The 16,183-nt window shown below is 41.9% G+C and overlaps 1 protein-coding gene across 2 annotated transcripts in view; it reads right to left on the reverse strand.

Moving 5' to 3' along the window:
* Positions 1-2,508: 2,508 nt before the first annotated feature.
* The window catches only part of TRAPPC13 (trafficking protein particle complex subunit 13), an 82,901-nt gene continuing 69,226 nt past the window's right edge, over positions 2,509-16,183 (reverse strand). The window contains exons 10-13 of one of the 2 annotated variants that reach the window (XM_068096700.2): positions 10,047-10,245; positions 9,053-9,153; positions 6,864-7,011; positions 2,509-2,888 (exon numbers count right to left, since the gene is read on the reverse strand). In XM_068096700.2, coding sequence (XP_067952801.1) covers positions 2,766-2,888; positions 6,864-7,011; positions 9,053-9,153; positions 10,047-10,245 — 571 coding nt within the window. In that variant the 3' untranslated portion in view covers positions 2,509-2,765. Of the gene's footprint in view, positions 2,889-6,863; positions 7,012-9,048; positions 9,154-10,046; positions 10,246-16,183 lie in introns of both variants that reach the window. The other variant, XM_068096708.2, reaches the window with a different exon arrangement.

The following is a 16,183-nucleotide window of genomic DNA, read 5'->3' on the forward strand; positions in this document are numbered from 1 at the left end:
CCCTTTTCCTACCCAAAACCATGCCCTCGTTAAACATGCCCCTTTTCCGACTCAAAACCATGCCCTCCTTAAACATGCCCCTTTTCCTTCCCAAAACCATGCCCTCGTTAAACATTCCCCTTTTCCGACCCAAAACCATGCCCTCATTAAACATGCCCCTTTTCCTCCCCAAAACTATGCCCTCGTTAAACATGCCCCTTTTCCGACTCGAAACCATGCCCTCGTTAAACTTGCCCCTTTTCCGACTCAAAACCATGCCCTCGTTAAACATGCCCCTTTTCCTTCCCAAAACCATGCCCTCGTTAAACATGCCCCTTTTCCTTCCCAAAACCATGCCCTCGTTAAACATGCCCCTTTTCATTCCCAAAACCATGCCCTCGTTAAACATGCCCCTTTTCATTCCCAAAACCATGCCCTCATTAAACATGCCCCTTTTCCGACTCAAAACCATGCCCTCCTTAACCATGCCCTCCTTAAACATGCCCCTTTTCCTTCCCGAAACCATGCCCTCGTTAAACATGCCCCTTTTCCTTTCCAAAACCATGCCCTCGTTAAACATGCCCCTTTTCCTACCCAAAACAATGCCCTCGTTAAACATGCCTCTTTTCTGACTCAAAACCATGCCCTCCTTAAACATGCCCCTTTTCCAACCCAAAACCATGCCCTCATTAAACATGCCCCTTTTCCTTCCCAAAACCATGCCCTCGTTAAACATGCCCCTTTTCTGACTCAAAACCATGCCCTCCTTAAACATGCCCCTTTTCCAACCCAAAACCATGCCCTCATTAAACATGCCTCTTTTCCTTCCCAAAACCATGCCCTCGTTAAACATTCCCCTTTTCCGACTCAAAACCATGCCCTCGTTAAACATTCCCCTTTTCCGACTCGAATCCATGCCCTCATTAAACATGCCCCTTTTTACGCTCTTTAACCCTGGGATAATTCCCCCAGCATTAGACAATTTATTGCAGACTTGGAGTGATGGTTGGAGTGTCTGCTCTGAGTCTGGGAGGTTGGTGGTTCAAAGCCTGGCCAAGTCATACAAAAGGCTTTTTTTTGTATGTGCTGCTTTCTTGCTTGACATCACATTTAATAGGACTTGTCGGTCCGTTGGTCCATTGGAACAAATTTCCATTTGATACAATAATTGTTGTTAATATTATTAGCATTAATTAATAAGTGCTTTGTTACAATGTTATCAATATTTGTTTTTTATTTTGTAATTGGAATACCTATTAAACTGCTCTGTGCACCTTAACATGGTGCACATTTAGAAACGTGGGAATTCTTCCAGATTTTTAATTCACCTAATCAACTCGGATCATAACGATCATTTCGGTGTATCACATTTCAGATCGGGAAGCTCCAGTATAACTACAAAAACCATGACGCACATGCACACCATAATTATAATATGATTTACTTTGGAAAGCAGGTAATCAACTAAAAATAGATACCTGCGATCACATTCATCATAAATGTGTCTTACTCTACAATGTCTGTAAATGTGTCTGATCGGACAAGCCTTAGTTGAGTTATGGTGAAAATTGTTAAAATTACCATAACTGACCTAAAAAATGACCTAAAAATTACATCAAGATTTTAAAAGTTATGTCAACCCCACGTACGTTCTGTTCTCATTATCGACGCAAAATTTCATTTCGAAAGTCTTAGCCATCTCCAAGATGCAGCTCAGAAACTGATATAGTTCGGAAATTTGGACTGTTGGGAATGCAGGAATAAAAATAAATAAATAAATATTGTTTTCTAAATGGTGGTTTATTACTCCCATGGGTCTAAAACTCTGTGGTACCATTAAAAATAGGGGCAATACCCCTGGGCGCTCACCTGGTAGTATAAAGCAGTATACTACACTGATTAAAGGTATTTTAAACAGTATCATGGTATTTTAAAACAATTTCAATGGTTGCTGTAAGACAGGGCAACATGTAGAATCATACTGACGTAATCAAACAAACATTGGTACATCACAGGTGATGAAGGTCGTCATCAAGTTTCATCAAAATTGTGTGTGTAGTTTCGGAGAAGAGAGCAAATACCTATTTTATGGAGTAAAATCACCCACATACCCCTTTGAACCCTGATTTCTTTTTTTTATGCCATGAACAAACACTGATGCATCACGGGTGATGAAGTTTGTGGTCATGTTTCATTGAAATTGTGTGTGTAGTTTCGGAGAAGAGCAAATACCCACTTTGGGAGGCTCAAACCCCCATGTACTTCCTTCGACCTCGATTTTTTTTTTTAATGCCGTGAACCAACTTTGGTACATCACGGGTGATGAAGGCAAGTGCAAGTGTTTACGGGCTCACACCGCACCAGAACTACATTCCAGGTAAACTAAAAATTGGGGGTGCTAATTGTAGAAACAAACCCAACAACAGCAATGAGCCTCCACTTATCCTATAGGGGGAGGATTAATGATTCAGAAACAGCGAGCAGTCTCTCAATTCCTTGCTTCAATTGAAATCTGGAATCAAAAACAAATTGCATGGATATTATTAGTTTTTATTATACTTGATGATTAAAGAATATACACTTCATATTTATGAACAATTAGTAGCCATTTTGCATCCACAAAGTGCAATAAAACAGAGTGGTATTTGTGGATTCTCCTTTTTTGTTGCAAAACATTCCTTTCACAATTCTTTCAAAATGTACAATGAATGAATGGCGAATTTTTTGAAATCTGAAACAGAATTTCTTTATGTACATTAATGTTTACAGCTAAAGACACAGAAACATCATCTTTTCAAGGCTTCCGTTGATGCGTTGTCAAAATCAGACTTCACCAGGACCTGTGTTATGTCATCAAATTCATACGTCCTCTTCAGAAAAGTGTCAGTGAGACGTAATCCACTGATGCTCTGAAAAGCAAATTCAATCCCAAGGTTTCACAATTCAATCACACACATAATATTATTACAACAAACTCAGCAAAACTGCTCGGAGTGACTAACTTTGCCACTGCCCAAGCTGTGGTTAGATTGGCCTGAGAAAGTATTCACCCCCTTCATACTTTTCACATTTTGATGCCACCTGAAGATTTATTTCATGATGCTTTCAAATGTAATATATAAAGTTTTCAGAAACAACCTCAAAGTGATAAAAATGCAGATAAAATGTGAATAAGTTAGATTAACAGAGGTAATCAGATGATTCTCAGTTGCATAAGTATTCAAACCCTTTGCCTAATTAACCCGAAATCACTTCAGGAGCAAATTATTTGTTTGAAAGGTTATAGAATAAGTGCAATAGGTTTCACCTGTATATAATCAGTGATTTAACTTGAAAAATTCATCTCCCCCACTTATCTCAGGAGATTTAAGGTGCAACTCACTTTGTCAACCAACAAGGCAAATATGAAGACCAAGGAGTTTTCCAAATATGTCAGATATAAAGTGGTGGAGAAGCACCGTTCAGGAGAGGGTTAAAAGAAGATTTCAAAGTCACGCATCATCCCTTTCAAATATGGTGAAATCCTTCATTAAGAAGTGGATGACGGATCGTACCACCCAGACTCTACCCAGATTTGGTCGCCCATCCAAACTCTGACATCGGGCAAGCAAGAAACTGGTTTGGGATGTCACTGTAAATCCAACAATGGCTTTGAAAGATCTGCAAGGTCTGAGATGGGGATCGGTGTTCATCAATCAACAATATCCCGTTCCCTTCACAAAGCTGGCTTCTATGCACATGTGGCAAGAAAGAAGCCATTGCTGAAAAGATGCATTTAAAAGCTTGTATGTAGTTTGCAAAAAAGCATCTTAATGATGGCATGTGGAGAAACATTTGTGGTTGGAAGAGACAAAAATTGAACTTTTTGGTCTAAATTAAAGTGTGACTTCTGGTGCAAGCCCAACACTGCACATAACCCAGTTAACACCATATCTACTGTCAAGCATGGTGGTGGCAGCATCATGTTATGTGGCTGCTTTTTATCAGCAGGGACTTGCAAGCTTGTCAGGATAGAAGGGACAAAATCTATGTTGCAAACTATGCACAGGAGAATCCTTGATGAAAACCTGCTTGAATCAGCCATGAATCTGAAACTGGGTAGGATATTCACATTTCAGTAGGACAATGATCCGAAGCACAAAGCTCAAGCCACACCAGCATGGCTGAATCAGAAGATACTAAATTTTCTTGAGTGGCCCAGTCCAAGTCCTGACTTAAACCCAATTGAATATTTATGGCGAGACTTGAATATTGCATTCCATCGACAATCCTCATCAAAATTGGCAGAACTAGAGAAATTTTCATGTGAAGAATGGGCAAATATTTCACCATGTCTCTGTTAAAACTGGTAGAGTAGAGACATACCCTAAAAAACTCATAGTAGTCATTGCTGCAAAATATGCTTCCACCAAGTGCTGACCTAAGCGGCTGAATAGGCAACCAGTGAATTTTGATTTGTATATATATTTTTTTACAGGTATTCCTGACATGTAACTTCCTCCACTTATAACAGTGTTTAGTTTGATTTCTTCAGTTATGAATTTAAAAAAAAGTTAATTTGGTAAAAATGTTTCCACATAATTCGTAATTCATCTAAATGTGGCATTATTGGTCAGGGGTGAATACTTTTGGAGGCCACTGTATACGATATGACAGCAATATGCTTTGTGCTTCTGCCTAATTGACGAAGGTGTGAATTGTATCGAGGGCTTTACAGAAAGGAATATTTCACAAAATCCAGGATAAAGATGTAATACTGGGGCACCAGCTCATAAGAGAGAGCAGTACTACATTGAGCTATGGACAAAGACCCTGCAGTTTGAGAATTGTTTCGATCTTTCAAGAAATTACTTCAAATGACAGAGGATGACAAGTCTGTGGCTGGCTTTGGGGGCCAGCTTTGAGATGTGGTTGGCTCAGGTTACGTTGTGGCTGATGGTGACGCCTAGAAGATCAGGAGTTATGTTATTGTGGGGTAGGAGATTCACATTTCAGCAGGACAATTAACTGAATCACAAAGCTAAATCCACCCTGGAGTGGCGGAATAAGAAGATAATAAATGTTCTTGAGTGGCCCAGTCCAAGTCCTGACTTAAACCAAATTGAACATTTATGGCGAGACTTGAAGATCCATTGACGATCAGTATGCTTTGTGCTTCTGTGCTTCAAATGTGCTTTGTGCTTCAAATGGGGATCAGATCCCCATTAAACATGGCAGAACAAGAGCAATTTTCATGTGAAGAATGGGGAACTATTTAACCATATCTCTGTTAACAAACTTTTTAAGTGGCTGACTGGAAGGAGATAGGGCGAGTAATTTAACTATCCTTGGAGTGACATTTGACTGAGACTTGCCAAGGATCAAAACACGTTCCACCTGTCAGATCAGTATCCAGTCAATTCAAGATCAGAAAGTGACCCAGCCGCTGTCTGCCTATCGGTAGGTCGGGGTACTCATCATCCTTTCTCATTGATTAAAGACATTGCATTTTCCTCTTTATTGCCGAGTGTCACATTGCTCATTTGTATTTAACTGCTTTATCATGAAAGCAATTGTGGAGTTGTCAGTAGGTGGCACGTTTTCCTCATTGAAAATAGGTACCCGAGTGTTACATCTGTCAAGTGGCCATTGCGTTGATTAACTTGAAATAGTGGTTTCCAATCCCCTGGGACATCATTGGTCGAAAATATTAATAAAGCGGCTTAAAGTTTTACTTTCTTGTCCATGTCCTTTCTTCTACCGACTTAAGAGTCTAGAGTTTCGATTTTCGAGTTTAGAGTTGTACTTCTAAAGTTCTATCTTCTACCGACTCCTCTCCGGCCTTGCTCCCCCAGCTCTCTCTGGGCTCTGTCCCCCAAATATTCCTACAGGTCGCACAAGATCTGCCAGCAACCATCTTATGGTTAAACTGCCAAAATCAAGACTCTCTGCTCACCTTCACTCCTTCATTCCTCTTTTCTCCCGCCTCAGGAACAAACTCCCCCACTCCCTTCAATCCCACTCCTCCCTCCAGGTCTTTAAAACAGCTGTTCACCACCATCTCTTGTCTTCCCCCATCCAAAACTTGATCTTTTCTACCCCCATTAATTCACCCCAGATCCACTATTTTGAAATACAGACTTCTTTCCAGGAAGCCCTAGCAGTATCCATGTGTTTTTTTTTTAAACCTAATCCCCCCACCCCTCCCCCCACACTTCACATGCCTCCTCCCCCCAAGCCCTCTCCCTCCCACAGATCTCCCGGTGTCCCTGCTCTCCACCTTGTCTCCCGCTCGCTTCCTTTATCATGTTTTATGTGTCAGTTTGTCTTTTTGTAATCAATGTTAGCTCTTACATAAGCCTCGATCTTGTATACACACACACCAAAAAAAAATGGCCATTATTTCATTGTCTACACACACACACACGCAAAATTTTATCAGCACAAATCATGCAAAAATGAAGAAAAAGTATAATATTCGGCTTAACCACCGGGAGCATTCCCAGAACGGAGGAGATAGAACAACAGGCAGTGGTAATGCTGCACAGAAACCTGTGTGTGTGTGTGTGTTAGCTCTTACATAAGCCTCGAATGTTAGCTCTTACATAAGCCTCGATCTTGTATACACACACACAAAAAAATGGCCATTATTTCATTGTACACGTGTGTGTACACACACACACACACACACACACACACACACACACACACACACACACACACACACACACACACACACACACACACACACACACACACACACACACACACACACACACAATTTTATCAGCACAAATCATGCAAAAATGAAGAAAAAGTATAATATTCGGCTTAACCACCGGGAGCAATCCCAGAACGGAGGAGATAGAACAACAGGCAGTGGTAATGCTGCACAGAAACCTCACCTGTAGACCAGGTACACAAGCGAGTAGCGAAAGATTCACAGGTAGTGAGCCGTTAGCTGGCAATGTGCCGAGGTCCCGACCCGACACTCCGCACCAATGCACAGCATGCGAGTTGCAAAGCTCCAGGTGTAGACCCATAGTTCGCTCACTTGAATCGAGAGGGAGCGATCGAGGGACATTATACGAGCAACACGAGGGCACAAAATGACACCGATAATTATCTAGAGAATATGTTTTGCTTTCTGAGTTCATTAATCAAAAACTTTATTGCTGATGGTTTATTCTGCTGATGTTAAGTTTTGTATCTGGAATTGACCAGTTGTTCTCCCTGAGCACGTTGATTGAGGTATGCTAATCACAGTGGGAAGTAAGGAGTTGACGATTTGGGCATTACCACACCTCAATCAATGTGCTGTTAACCTTTTCTTTTTTTGTATACAAGGTCTAGGCTCGTGCAAGAGCTAAATTTGAGCCAACACTTCATCCATTTTCTACCTGTCCGCCGATGTACACTACCGGTCAAAAGTTTTAGAACACCTCAATTTTTCCAGTTTTTATTGAAATTTACGCAGTTTAATGTCTCAATGTACTTGTAATTAAGCATAGAACAAATAAACAATTGGAGATAAAAAAAGAAATCATAGAATCATTTTGTTTAACAAAATTTCATTTAAATTTTGACTCAGCAAAGTAGCCACCTTTTGCAGATATAACCGTCAAACACACTCGTGGCATTCTTTATACAATGGAAATCAAATATTGTTCGGGAATTCTTCCCAACACTGTTGCAGAAGTTCCCACAAATGTGTTGCACTTGTAGGTTGCTTTGCTGTCACCCTTCCATCCAGTTCATCCCAAACCAGCTCGATGGGGTTTAAGTCTGAAAACTGTGCTGGCCATTTCATGATTTGAGGCCTACCGTCTTGTTATTTTCCTATAAGGCAGTTTTGACATAGCCTGAAGGTGTGTTTAGGGTCATTATCTTGCTGTATGTAGGATGAACCCCTGACCAACTAGGCATATACCAGAGGGTATTGCATGGCGCTGCAAAATGCTGTGGTAGCCCTTTTGGTTCAGGGTGCCAGTCACTTTGTCCAAGTCGCCGACTCTGGATCCAGAAAAAGAGCCCCAGACCACCATGCTTCCTCCTCCATGTTTGACAATTGGTGTCACACCCTGAGGAACCATCATTTCGCCTACTCGACGGCTTACAAAAACCCTGCGTGATGAACCAAAAATTTCAAATTTTTATTCATCGGCCCATGGGACCTTCCTCCAGTCTTCAGTAGTCCACTGGCGGTGCTTCATGGCCCAGGCAAGCCTCTTTTTCTTATTTTACCTTCTTAGCAAAGACTTTCTTACTGCCACTCGACCTGTCAAACCTGCAGCTCGAAGTCTTCTCTTCACAGTTGAAACTGAGACTTGCTTACTTCGACCAGTGTTAAGCTGTGCTTGAAGCTGTTGTCCTGTGAGCCGCCTATCACGCGAGCTGTTGACTCTCAGAAACTTGTCTTCTGATTCTGTTGTGGCTTTGGGTCTCCCAGACCTCTTCCTGTCAGAGTTTCCTCCAGTTTCCAATATACTACTTCCTGCAGTGCAATATTGTTCAAATAATGCTTCAGAGGGTGTATTAACAGTCTGTTCCAATACTGCTTTTATACAGACAGGGGGTTTGTAATCTAGTAATCAGCAGAGGTTGGGACACCTGCAGGAATTGTTTGCATAAACTTTCAAGGCTTAATTTACTTACATTTCTGCAGAACAGCTTTAAGTTTTTAACCCATTACTTGTTCCCTGAAGAAGGCCTTTTTCACAATATAACTGTGCAATTTACATTATTTTCCCGTTTTTGCGCACCTAAACTTTTTTTTTTTAACCTCGAGCAGTTTACTGCTTACCTTTGTACCATTTCAGGTTATTCACTGGACATTAAACTGCGTAAATTTCAATAAAAAGTGGAAAAATTGAGGTGTTCTAAAACTTTTGACCGGTAGTGTAGATCTATCGACACCAGCCTTCCCCAGTTCCCCAGCAAAACTACTTCTTTCTGGTTTAAGCAGAACCTGCAATATTTGTAATACCCCACAATAACAAGTTCAAGCACGGGTTGGAACCATCATAAATTTGCTCACTGAATCAATGACCCATTGAAATTACAAATCATGATTCTTTTCAAAAAGTTCACCTGCCTGCAGTTTGTGACTTTGCAATGCACCGAGAATGGTGCTTCGATGTCCACGGTATCAGGGATGCTCTCTAGTTGCAAATGAACATCGCCATAACCAGGTGCCTAAAAACAACAAATCACAGGTTTACATCAACCGGCTGATTATGTTCCATTCAAATTCGAATTTATTTGTCATTACAGGCTCATTTAGGAGGATGCAGGTGTCCACAGTCAATTCTATAGCTGTGCTATCTCAAAGTTGAAATTTCTCAACAAATCCGAATCTTTGAAATGCGGAATAATATGTTGCATTACACCTATGCTAAACTACACCCAGGTAAGTTATTACCTCCACCGCCGAAGGTGAATGGAGGTTAGTCTTTCACTCTTGTCTGTGAACATGATATCTCAAAAAGTTGTGGAAGGATTCAGACAAAATTTGGTGGACAGGTTGTGTGTGTGACAAGGAATAATTGATTCAATTTTGGTGAAGAGACTAATCCAGATTTGGATCTGAGACTTTTCTAAGTGTTTCTTCACCATAGAGAGATTGGGCCAAAAACGATACGTAGCACGATATCTCAAAAAGTTATGGATGGATTCAGACGAAATTTGGTGAACAGGTTGTGTGCGTGACAAAGAGGAAAAGAATGCCATTCTCGTTTGTCATGCGCCAAGAGCACATGATGTTCAAGAATGTGTATCGTCGAGTGCAACTCCATGGGCACAATCAGTACTGGGTGTAACCGAACCACTAAGACTAAGCAAATGCATGTCTGGGCAAGCCAGGCTACAACATCATAATCTACCATGTTGAAGGCTCTCAGACTTATAATTAGTTTGTCGAAGAAGAGAACAGAAATGAGTGGAACACAGACACCAAAGAAGAAGGAATTATAAGAAGGAATCTAAGTCGATTCTCCACAATTTCCCTTGCAAACTTATGCAAGAAGTCAAGAGATTGGAGGAACTCAAAGTTGATTTCTTCGCAACTGCACATAACATAGGTTTCTAACCACTCGTTGAAGTTGGCTGGTCTGCAGACGTCCACGCTCTCCGAGGTTTGTACGCCACACAATGTCCAACTTGCCAATGGCGGTGATACCACGGACACCGCCAGTGCGCCCCAGAGCCTTAGGGAGGGCCTGTAGCCGATAAAGGTACTGACGGGTTTCATTGGGGCCCAGGTAACGTATCTTGCCATATATGTTCCCCCTGAGAAGATAAACCCACAACCACATAAAGGATTAACATTTCAAAAGTTCCAGACAATACTTTTCCATGGCCACATTTGTTAATCAATGTTCGACACTATTAGGGAAAAGGCATCATTCAATGAACATTTTAAATTAATCACACAAATTAGATTTCTATGTCTGTTGTATATTGTTCAATATGTAGAGTTTAAAAGGAAAGGAATGTGTATATTTTGCATCCAAGGACTGATACTAATGAAATACAAGTAAGTTGTAGAACATCACGATTAAACAGGTTCAAATGTCAGGACACGAATGACAACCTAAAAAAAATGCGGACAATGAATAAATGGAGAACCAATGGTCCTGTAGCTCAGCTGGCTGGTTGCCAAAAAGTGGAGTGACAGAGGGATCAGGGTGGAAATAAGAGCTGGATTTAGAATACACATTTTATCTCAGGTAGTATTGAAATGATGTTCACAGTAGTGCATTTCCCTGCTGTCTGTGAGCCTTAGTTTTTGAGATATTACCCATTCCGAGAGGATGATGCCACTTCCTGTAGTGTCAAAATTAGCCCTCTTTGATAAGGTGCGACTCCAGTGTCTATAATTTATATTTTTTGAGATATTACCGATTCCGAGAGGATGATGCCACTTCCTGTAGTGACAAAATTAGCCCTCTTTGATAAGGTGCGACTCCAAAGTGTCTATAATTTATATTTTTTGAGATATTACCCATTCCGAGAGGATGATGCCACTTCCTGTAGTGACAAAACAAGCGTTACGCCTAGGTCCCCCGTCGGGGAAGTGATGTGAGTTGACAAAGTGGAAGACGCAGAAAACATGCTATGATATGATATTTCGCTCACAAGGTTCAGACATACATGGAGGCGGCCATCTTGGATTTTGACGTGCCGACCCAATTTTCAATAGCGTTCTTCCTTATGCCCAGATACACCCACACACCAGATTAGAAGTTGGTACTTGGCTTATTTTCCAAGATATTTCGCTCACAAGGTTCAGACATATATATGGTGGCGGCCATCTTGGAGTTTGACATGGCGACCCAATTTTCAATAGCGTTCTTCCTTGTGCCTAGATACACACACACACCAAATTAGAAGTTGGTACTTCACGTATTTTTCAAGATATTCATCTCACAAGGTTCAGACATATATATGGTGGCGGCCATCTTGGATTTTGACGTGGCGGCCCAATTTTAAACAGCGGTCTTGCTTGTGCCTAGATACACCCACACACCAGATTAGAAGTTGGTACGTCGCGTATTTTTCGAGATATTCATCTCACAAGGTTCAGACATACATGGCGGTGGCCATCTTGGATTTTGACGTGGCGACCCAATTTTAAACAGCGTTCTTCCTTGTGCCTAGATACACCCACACACCAGATTAGAAGTTGGTACGTCGCGTATTTTTCGAGATATTTCGCTCACAAGGTTCAGACATATATATGGTGGTGGCCATCTTGGAGTTTGACGTGGCGACCCAATTTTCAATAGCGTTCTTCCTTATGCCGAGATACACCCACACACCAAATTAGAAGTTGGTACTTCACGTATTTTTAAAGATATTCATCTCACAAGGTTCAGACATACATGGCGGTGGCCATCTTGGATTTTGACGTGGCGACCCAATTTTCAATAGCGTTCTTCCTTTTGCCTAGATACACATTACACCCACACACCAGATTAGAAGTTGGTACTTCGCTTATGTTTCAAGATATTCATCTCAAGGTTCAGACATACATGGCATCAGACATACATGGCGGCGGCCATCTTGGATTTTGACGTGGGTTGCACCCACACACCAAATTCGAATGCGGCCCTTCGCTTACGCACGCACGCACGCCCGCACGCAAACACGCACGCCCGCACGCACACACACACACGGAGGGGAAAGCCATAGTCCCCCTTTCGCTACGCTGTGCGACGGGGGACAATTAGCCCTCTTTGATAAGGTGCGACTCCAAAGTGTCTATAATTTATATTTTTTGAGATATTACCCATTCCGAGAGGATGATGCCACTTCCTGTAGTGTCAAAATTAGCCCTCTTTGATACGGTGCGACTCCAAAGTGTCTATAATTTATATTTTTGGAGATATTGCCCACTTTCTGTATTATGATGTTGCAGGCAACCATGTTGTGTTTCGATTTTAAGTTTCGCATTGATCGATTAAGCCGTTTCAGAGAAGGGGATTTCTAAAGTTTTTCTTATGATCCAAAATGGCTGCCATACCATCCGACTGATGATGTCATTGTTACCAAACTATATTGCCTTTGGGTATCGATTCCAAATTTGAAGTTTCACAAAGATCGGTTAAGCAGTTTGACAGAAAAAGATGGTTTAAGGTTTTCCTGGAATACAAAAAGGCGACCAAAAGAGATAGAAATTCAAGTACTTTTGTGACCTTCATACCTTACCATGACCTACTTATAGGTTGAGGGGGAGGACGCCACAAACAAACTTGAATCTACCACACCAAAGATAATTTTAGCCAAGTTTTGCCACAATCCCATCAGCAGTTTCGGAGAAGTTGCAAGTGTTTACAGAAGAACAACGCGTCATCCTATAAGCTTACCTGAACTATGTTCCAGGTAAGCTAAAATAAATAATTTGGGGTGAAACAAACTGAACTTTAATGTTGTAATAAAGCAAAGTTAATATTGCAGCCATTTTCCTCAAGACAAAAGTGAGGCAAATGGAAACAATGTGAGCAAGGAAAGTTACGGATGTTGTTTGTAAAATTTTACAAATTAAGAGATGATTCGGCAAGAATTCCTCACAAATGCATTGTCGATGGATGTTGAAAAACGAAAAAGACAAATGAAACTTGAACCAGTTTCGAAACAAAATGAAAAAAAAAACGTTTAGCTTTTTGTGCAGCGTTATAGGTGTGGAAAAAAAAAAATCACAAATCACAATCAAGTATTTATAAATAGAAGGAAACAACTTCAAAATGTTTCACTGGAGACATGATTGCATGCTTTACCATAGATGGGAGGGAGCCACTGATTTGATGTGAAGAAATTCAATGTGAATAGCCTACAATGCTTTCGTGGAAAAATAAGCAAGTCAAATCAGTGAAGCTGTGATGTGTGTGCATGTATATGTATATGTATATGTATATATATATATATATATATATATATATATACATATATGGTGGCGGTCATCTTGGCTACATATATATATATATATATATATTCATTTTTTATTTTTTTTGTCACATCCCCGGGATTAAGACCCCTGGGTGACGGCTGGCCGACCGAGCTTTAACTCCAAGGCATATGTGCCGAATTGATGGCGGTTCCTTTGGCACGCGCGGGGGAGGAATAACGAGGAACTTACCTGAACGGACGGACGTGACGAGGGTTTTCTGAAACCACAACAAATAAACGTACAAGACACAGGAATTGAAAATGCACAAATAATGAGTTTAATGAAAATAATGCAAGGAGAACAAAACGAACAGTAAGGTAAAACTAATTCCTATATTGAGGCACCTCCACTCGGACTCGCATACAACACAAGGGGAAAAGGAAAGTAAAAATAAACAATGTTTCTGCCGGCTGGCACTTAACTCTGGCCTCGACGAGAACTTGGTGGGGTCGCCTCGAACCACTGCGCGGGAAACTCACAAGATGGCGCGGAGCCACTCCCGTAACCAGCCGCCGGTGTGAGGCAAGCAGACAGAATAGCCTCCTTATGATGGGAGTTGTCCACCACAAAAACTCCCCCACAGCTCTGAGGTTTCTCTCAGGCGCACATGGTACAAAGTGCAGCCACCACAAAGCCAGTAACAGAGAGAGCGAAAGAATGCGTCCGCCTGCTACGAACACCAGAACCGAGAGAGAGCAAAATGGTGGTCGCTTTGCCTTTTCTTTTCCCCGTTCTAGAAGGTTCCATCTGACGTCATGCGCGCTCCAATCACCAAGCGCAACTCGATTGTCCTATCGTTCCTTAACCAATCGTCCTTCAGGGCGTGGCCGCACGGCCATTCTTAACGCCCATCGAGAATGTTTGACTGGGCATTAATGTCTGGATACCGTCGGCGATCGGGTTGTTGTAATTATGTGCCGAGTGCATGGCTGGCCGAGTAAATGTCATAAGAACAAAGGGAAAAATCACAGGGGCATTTACACACTGGGAATTTATCCTTATGCCCTATATAATTAGCATAGCTCCACCCCTCGCATGGAGACACAAACGCTTAAACGTACGGACATTCGGCCCTGACTTGGATACATCAAGGTTCTTCTACGCAACATTCGGAGCATGCTACTCCATACAATTCTACCTAATTCTACTTAGGTATTTCATGACCTACCCCCACACACGTAACAATATATATACAGTGCATATCAAAAAAAAGGTAATCCGAATTCAGGGGGTTAATATGCAAAGGTTATTAATTTTGACAATTTACATGTGGGTTACTAATTAAGAGGAGATCCTCAGCTTTCCATTGATACCTTCCATGCATCATTGCTGTCACACATGACCGAGTACATGTTAATTGAAAATGACAAGTTCAAATCGCATTTTTACAAGTTTGGCGAATCGATACAAGTCAGGATAATTGGTGCAAAATGAACGTCAGATGTGAACTTTTCTCAGGAATGATTGGCATTTATGCACCCACACCTTCAACCTGTCCACCTCCCCTTTATACACAAAGCTCACAGCGGCGGAGCATGGCCTGAACTGCTCATCTTACCATAGCCGGGTCATTGCGCAAAGCATCCACTTCATGGCGAATACGGCCCTGCAATTCGTCAAGATCACGGGGAGGAGTTACGAACACCTTGTTCTTCAAATGTCCCCAAAGGAAATAATCACATGGTGTGAGGTCAGGTGATCTTGGCAGCCATTCCACTGCATGGTTGAGGGCGATGACTCGATCTCCAAAGAGTTCCCTCAGTCGATCTCGGACAGCGATAAGATGATGTGCTGGGGCACTGTCTTGGGCCCACCAGAGATATCTGAAGACACCATGAACCTGTCGCTCAAAGTTCTCCTCCAGCTGCGGTAAAACTTCATCATTGATCATCTGCAGATATCTGTTACCATTGATATTCCTTTGAAAGAAAAATGGTCTGATCACCTAACCACTTCCACAAAGTCCCAACCAAACAGTCCACTTTTGTCAATTCATGTTGGTGTCAAAATTAAATTCCAGGGGTTGTCCTGTCAGTGCATGTTCAAGAACATTATGGGTATTGTTCTTGCCGTCCATGGCGAAAGCAGCTTCGTTGCCGATAACGAGATACCGCAGGAAATTGACATCTGCTTCGCGACGTGCTATCAACCATCTGGCAAGCACCAGCCTCCTGGCAAAATCCCCTGGCGTACGTTGATGCCGGATGTGAATCCGATATGGATGTTGGTGGAGGTCCAGTCTTGTGATTCGGTTGAATGTTGCCCAAGGCAATCCCGTCCCATTTCGTCTTGCGCTGGTATCCCGAGGATGCTCCAAAACTTGCTGCCTTACTGCTGCAATGTTCATTTCCGATCGCCCAGTGCGCCTCCTACCAGAATTCTCCTTGTTGCGGTTGAGGCTAGTGCCATGCTCTTGGTATTTTCTAACATTCACCCAGATGGTTTTGGCTGCTGGAGGCTCCCGTTCTGGGAAACGTTCCCTGGACGCATCACGAGTTCGCTGAAAACTTCCAGTTTGGTGAAAGGTTGAAACCACGAAGCTCCGCTGTTCAGTCGTAAGTTGAACCATCTTTTCAATGACTCAGACTGTCTCGAAACCCATACACTGTAGCCCCATCTTAAACAAAGGATGACGCAACCGACGATTACCAGACCAGCTTAACAATTTTACATAATCAACTTGGCAGTCGACAAGTAATGCGTCCATTTAAAACTGTCTTGCACCGATTAGTCAAACTTGTAAAAATGCGATTTGAACTTGTCATTTTCAATGAACAT

Source organism: Myxine glutinosa, chromosome 1, assembly GCF_964187855.1.
Source record: "Myxine glutinosa chromosome 1, kmMyxGlut1.1, whole genome shotgun sequence".
In the NCBI taxonomy this organism is placed as follows: domain Eukaryota; kingdom Metazoa; phylum Chordata; class Myxini; order Myxiniformes; family Myxinidae; genus Myxine; species Myxine glutinosa.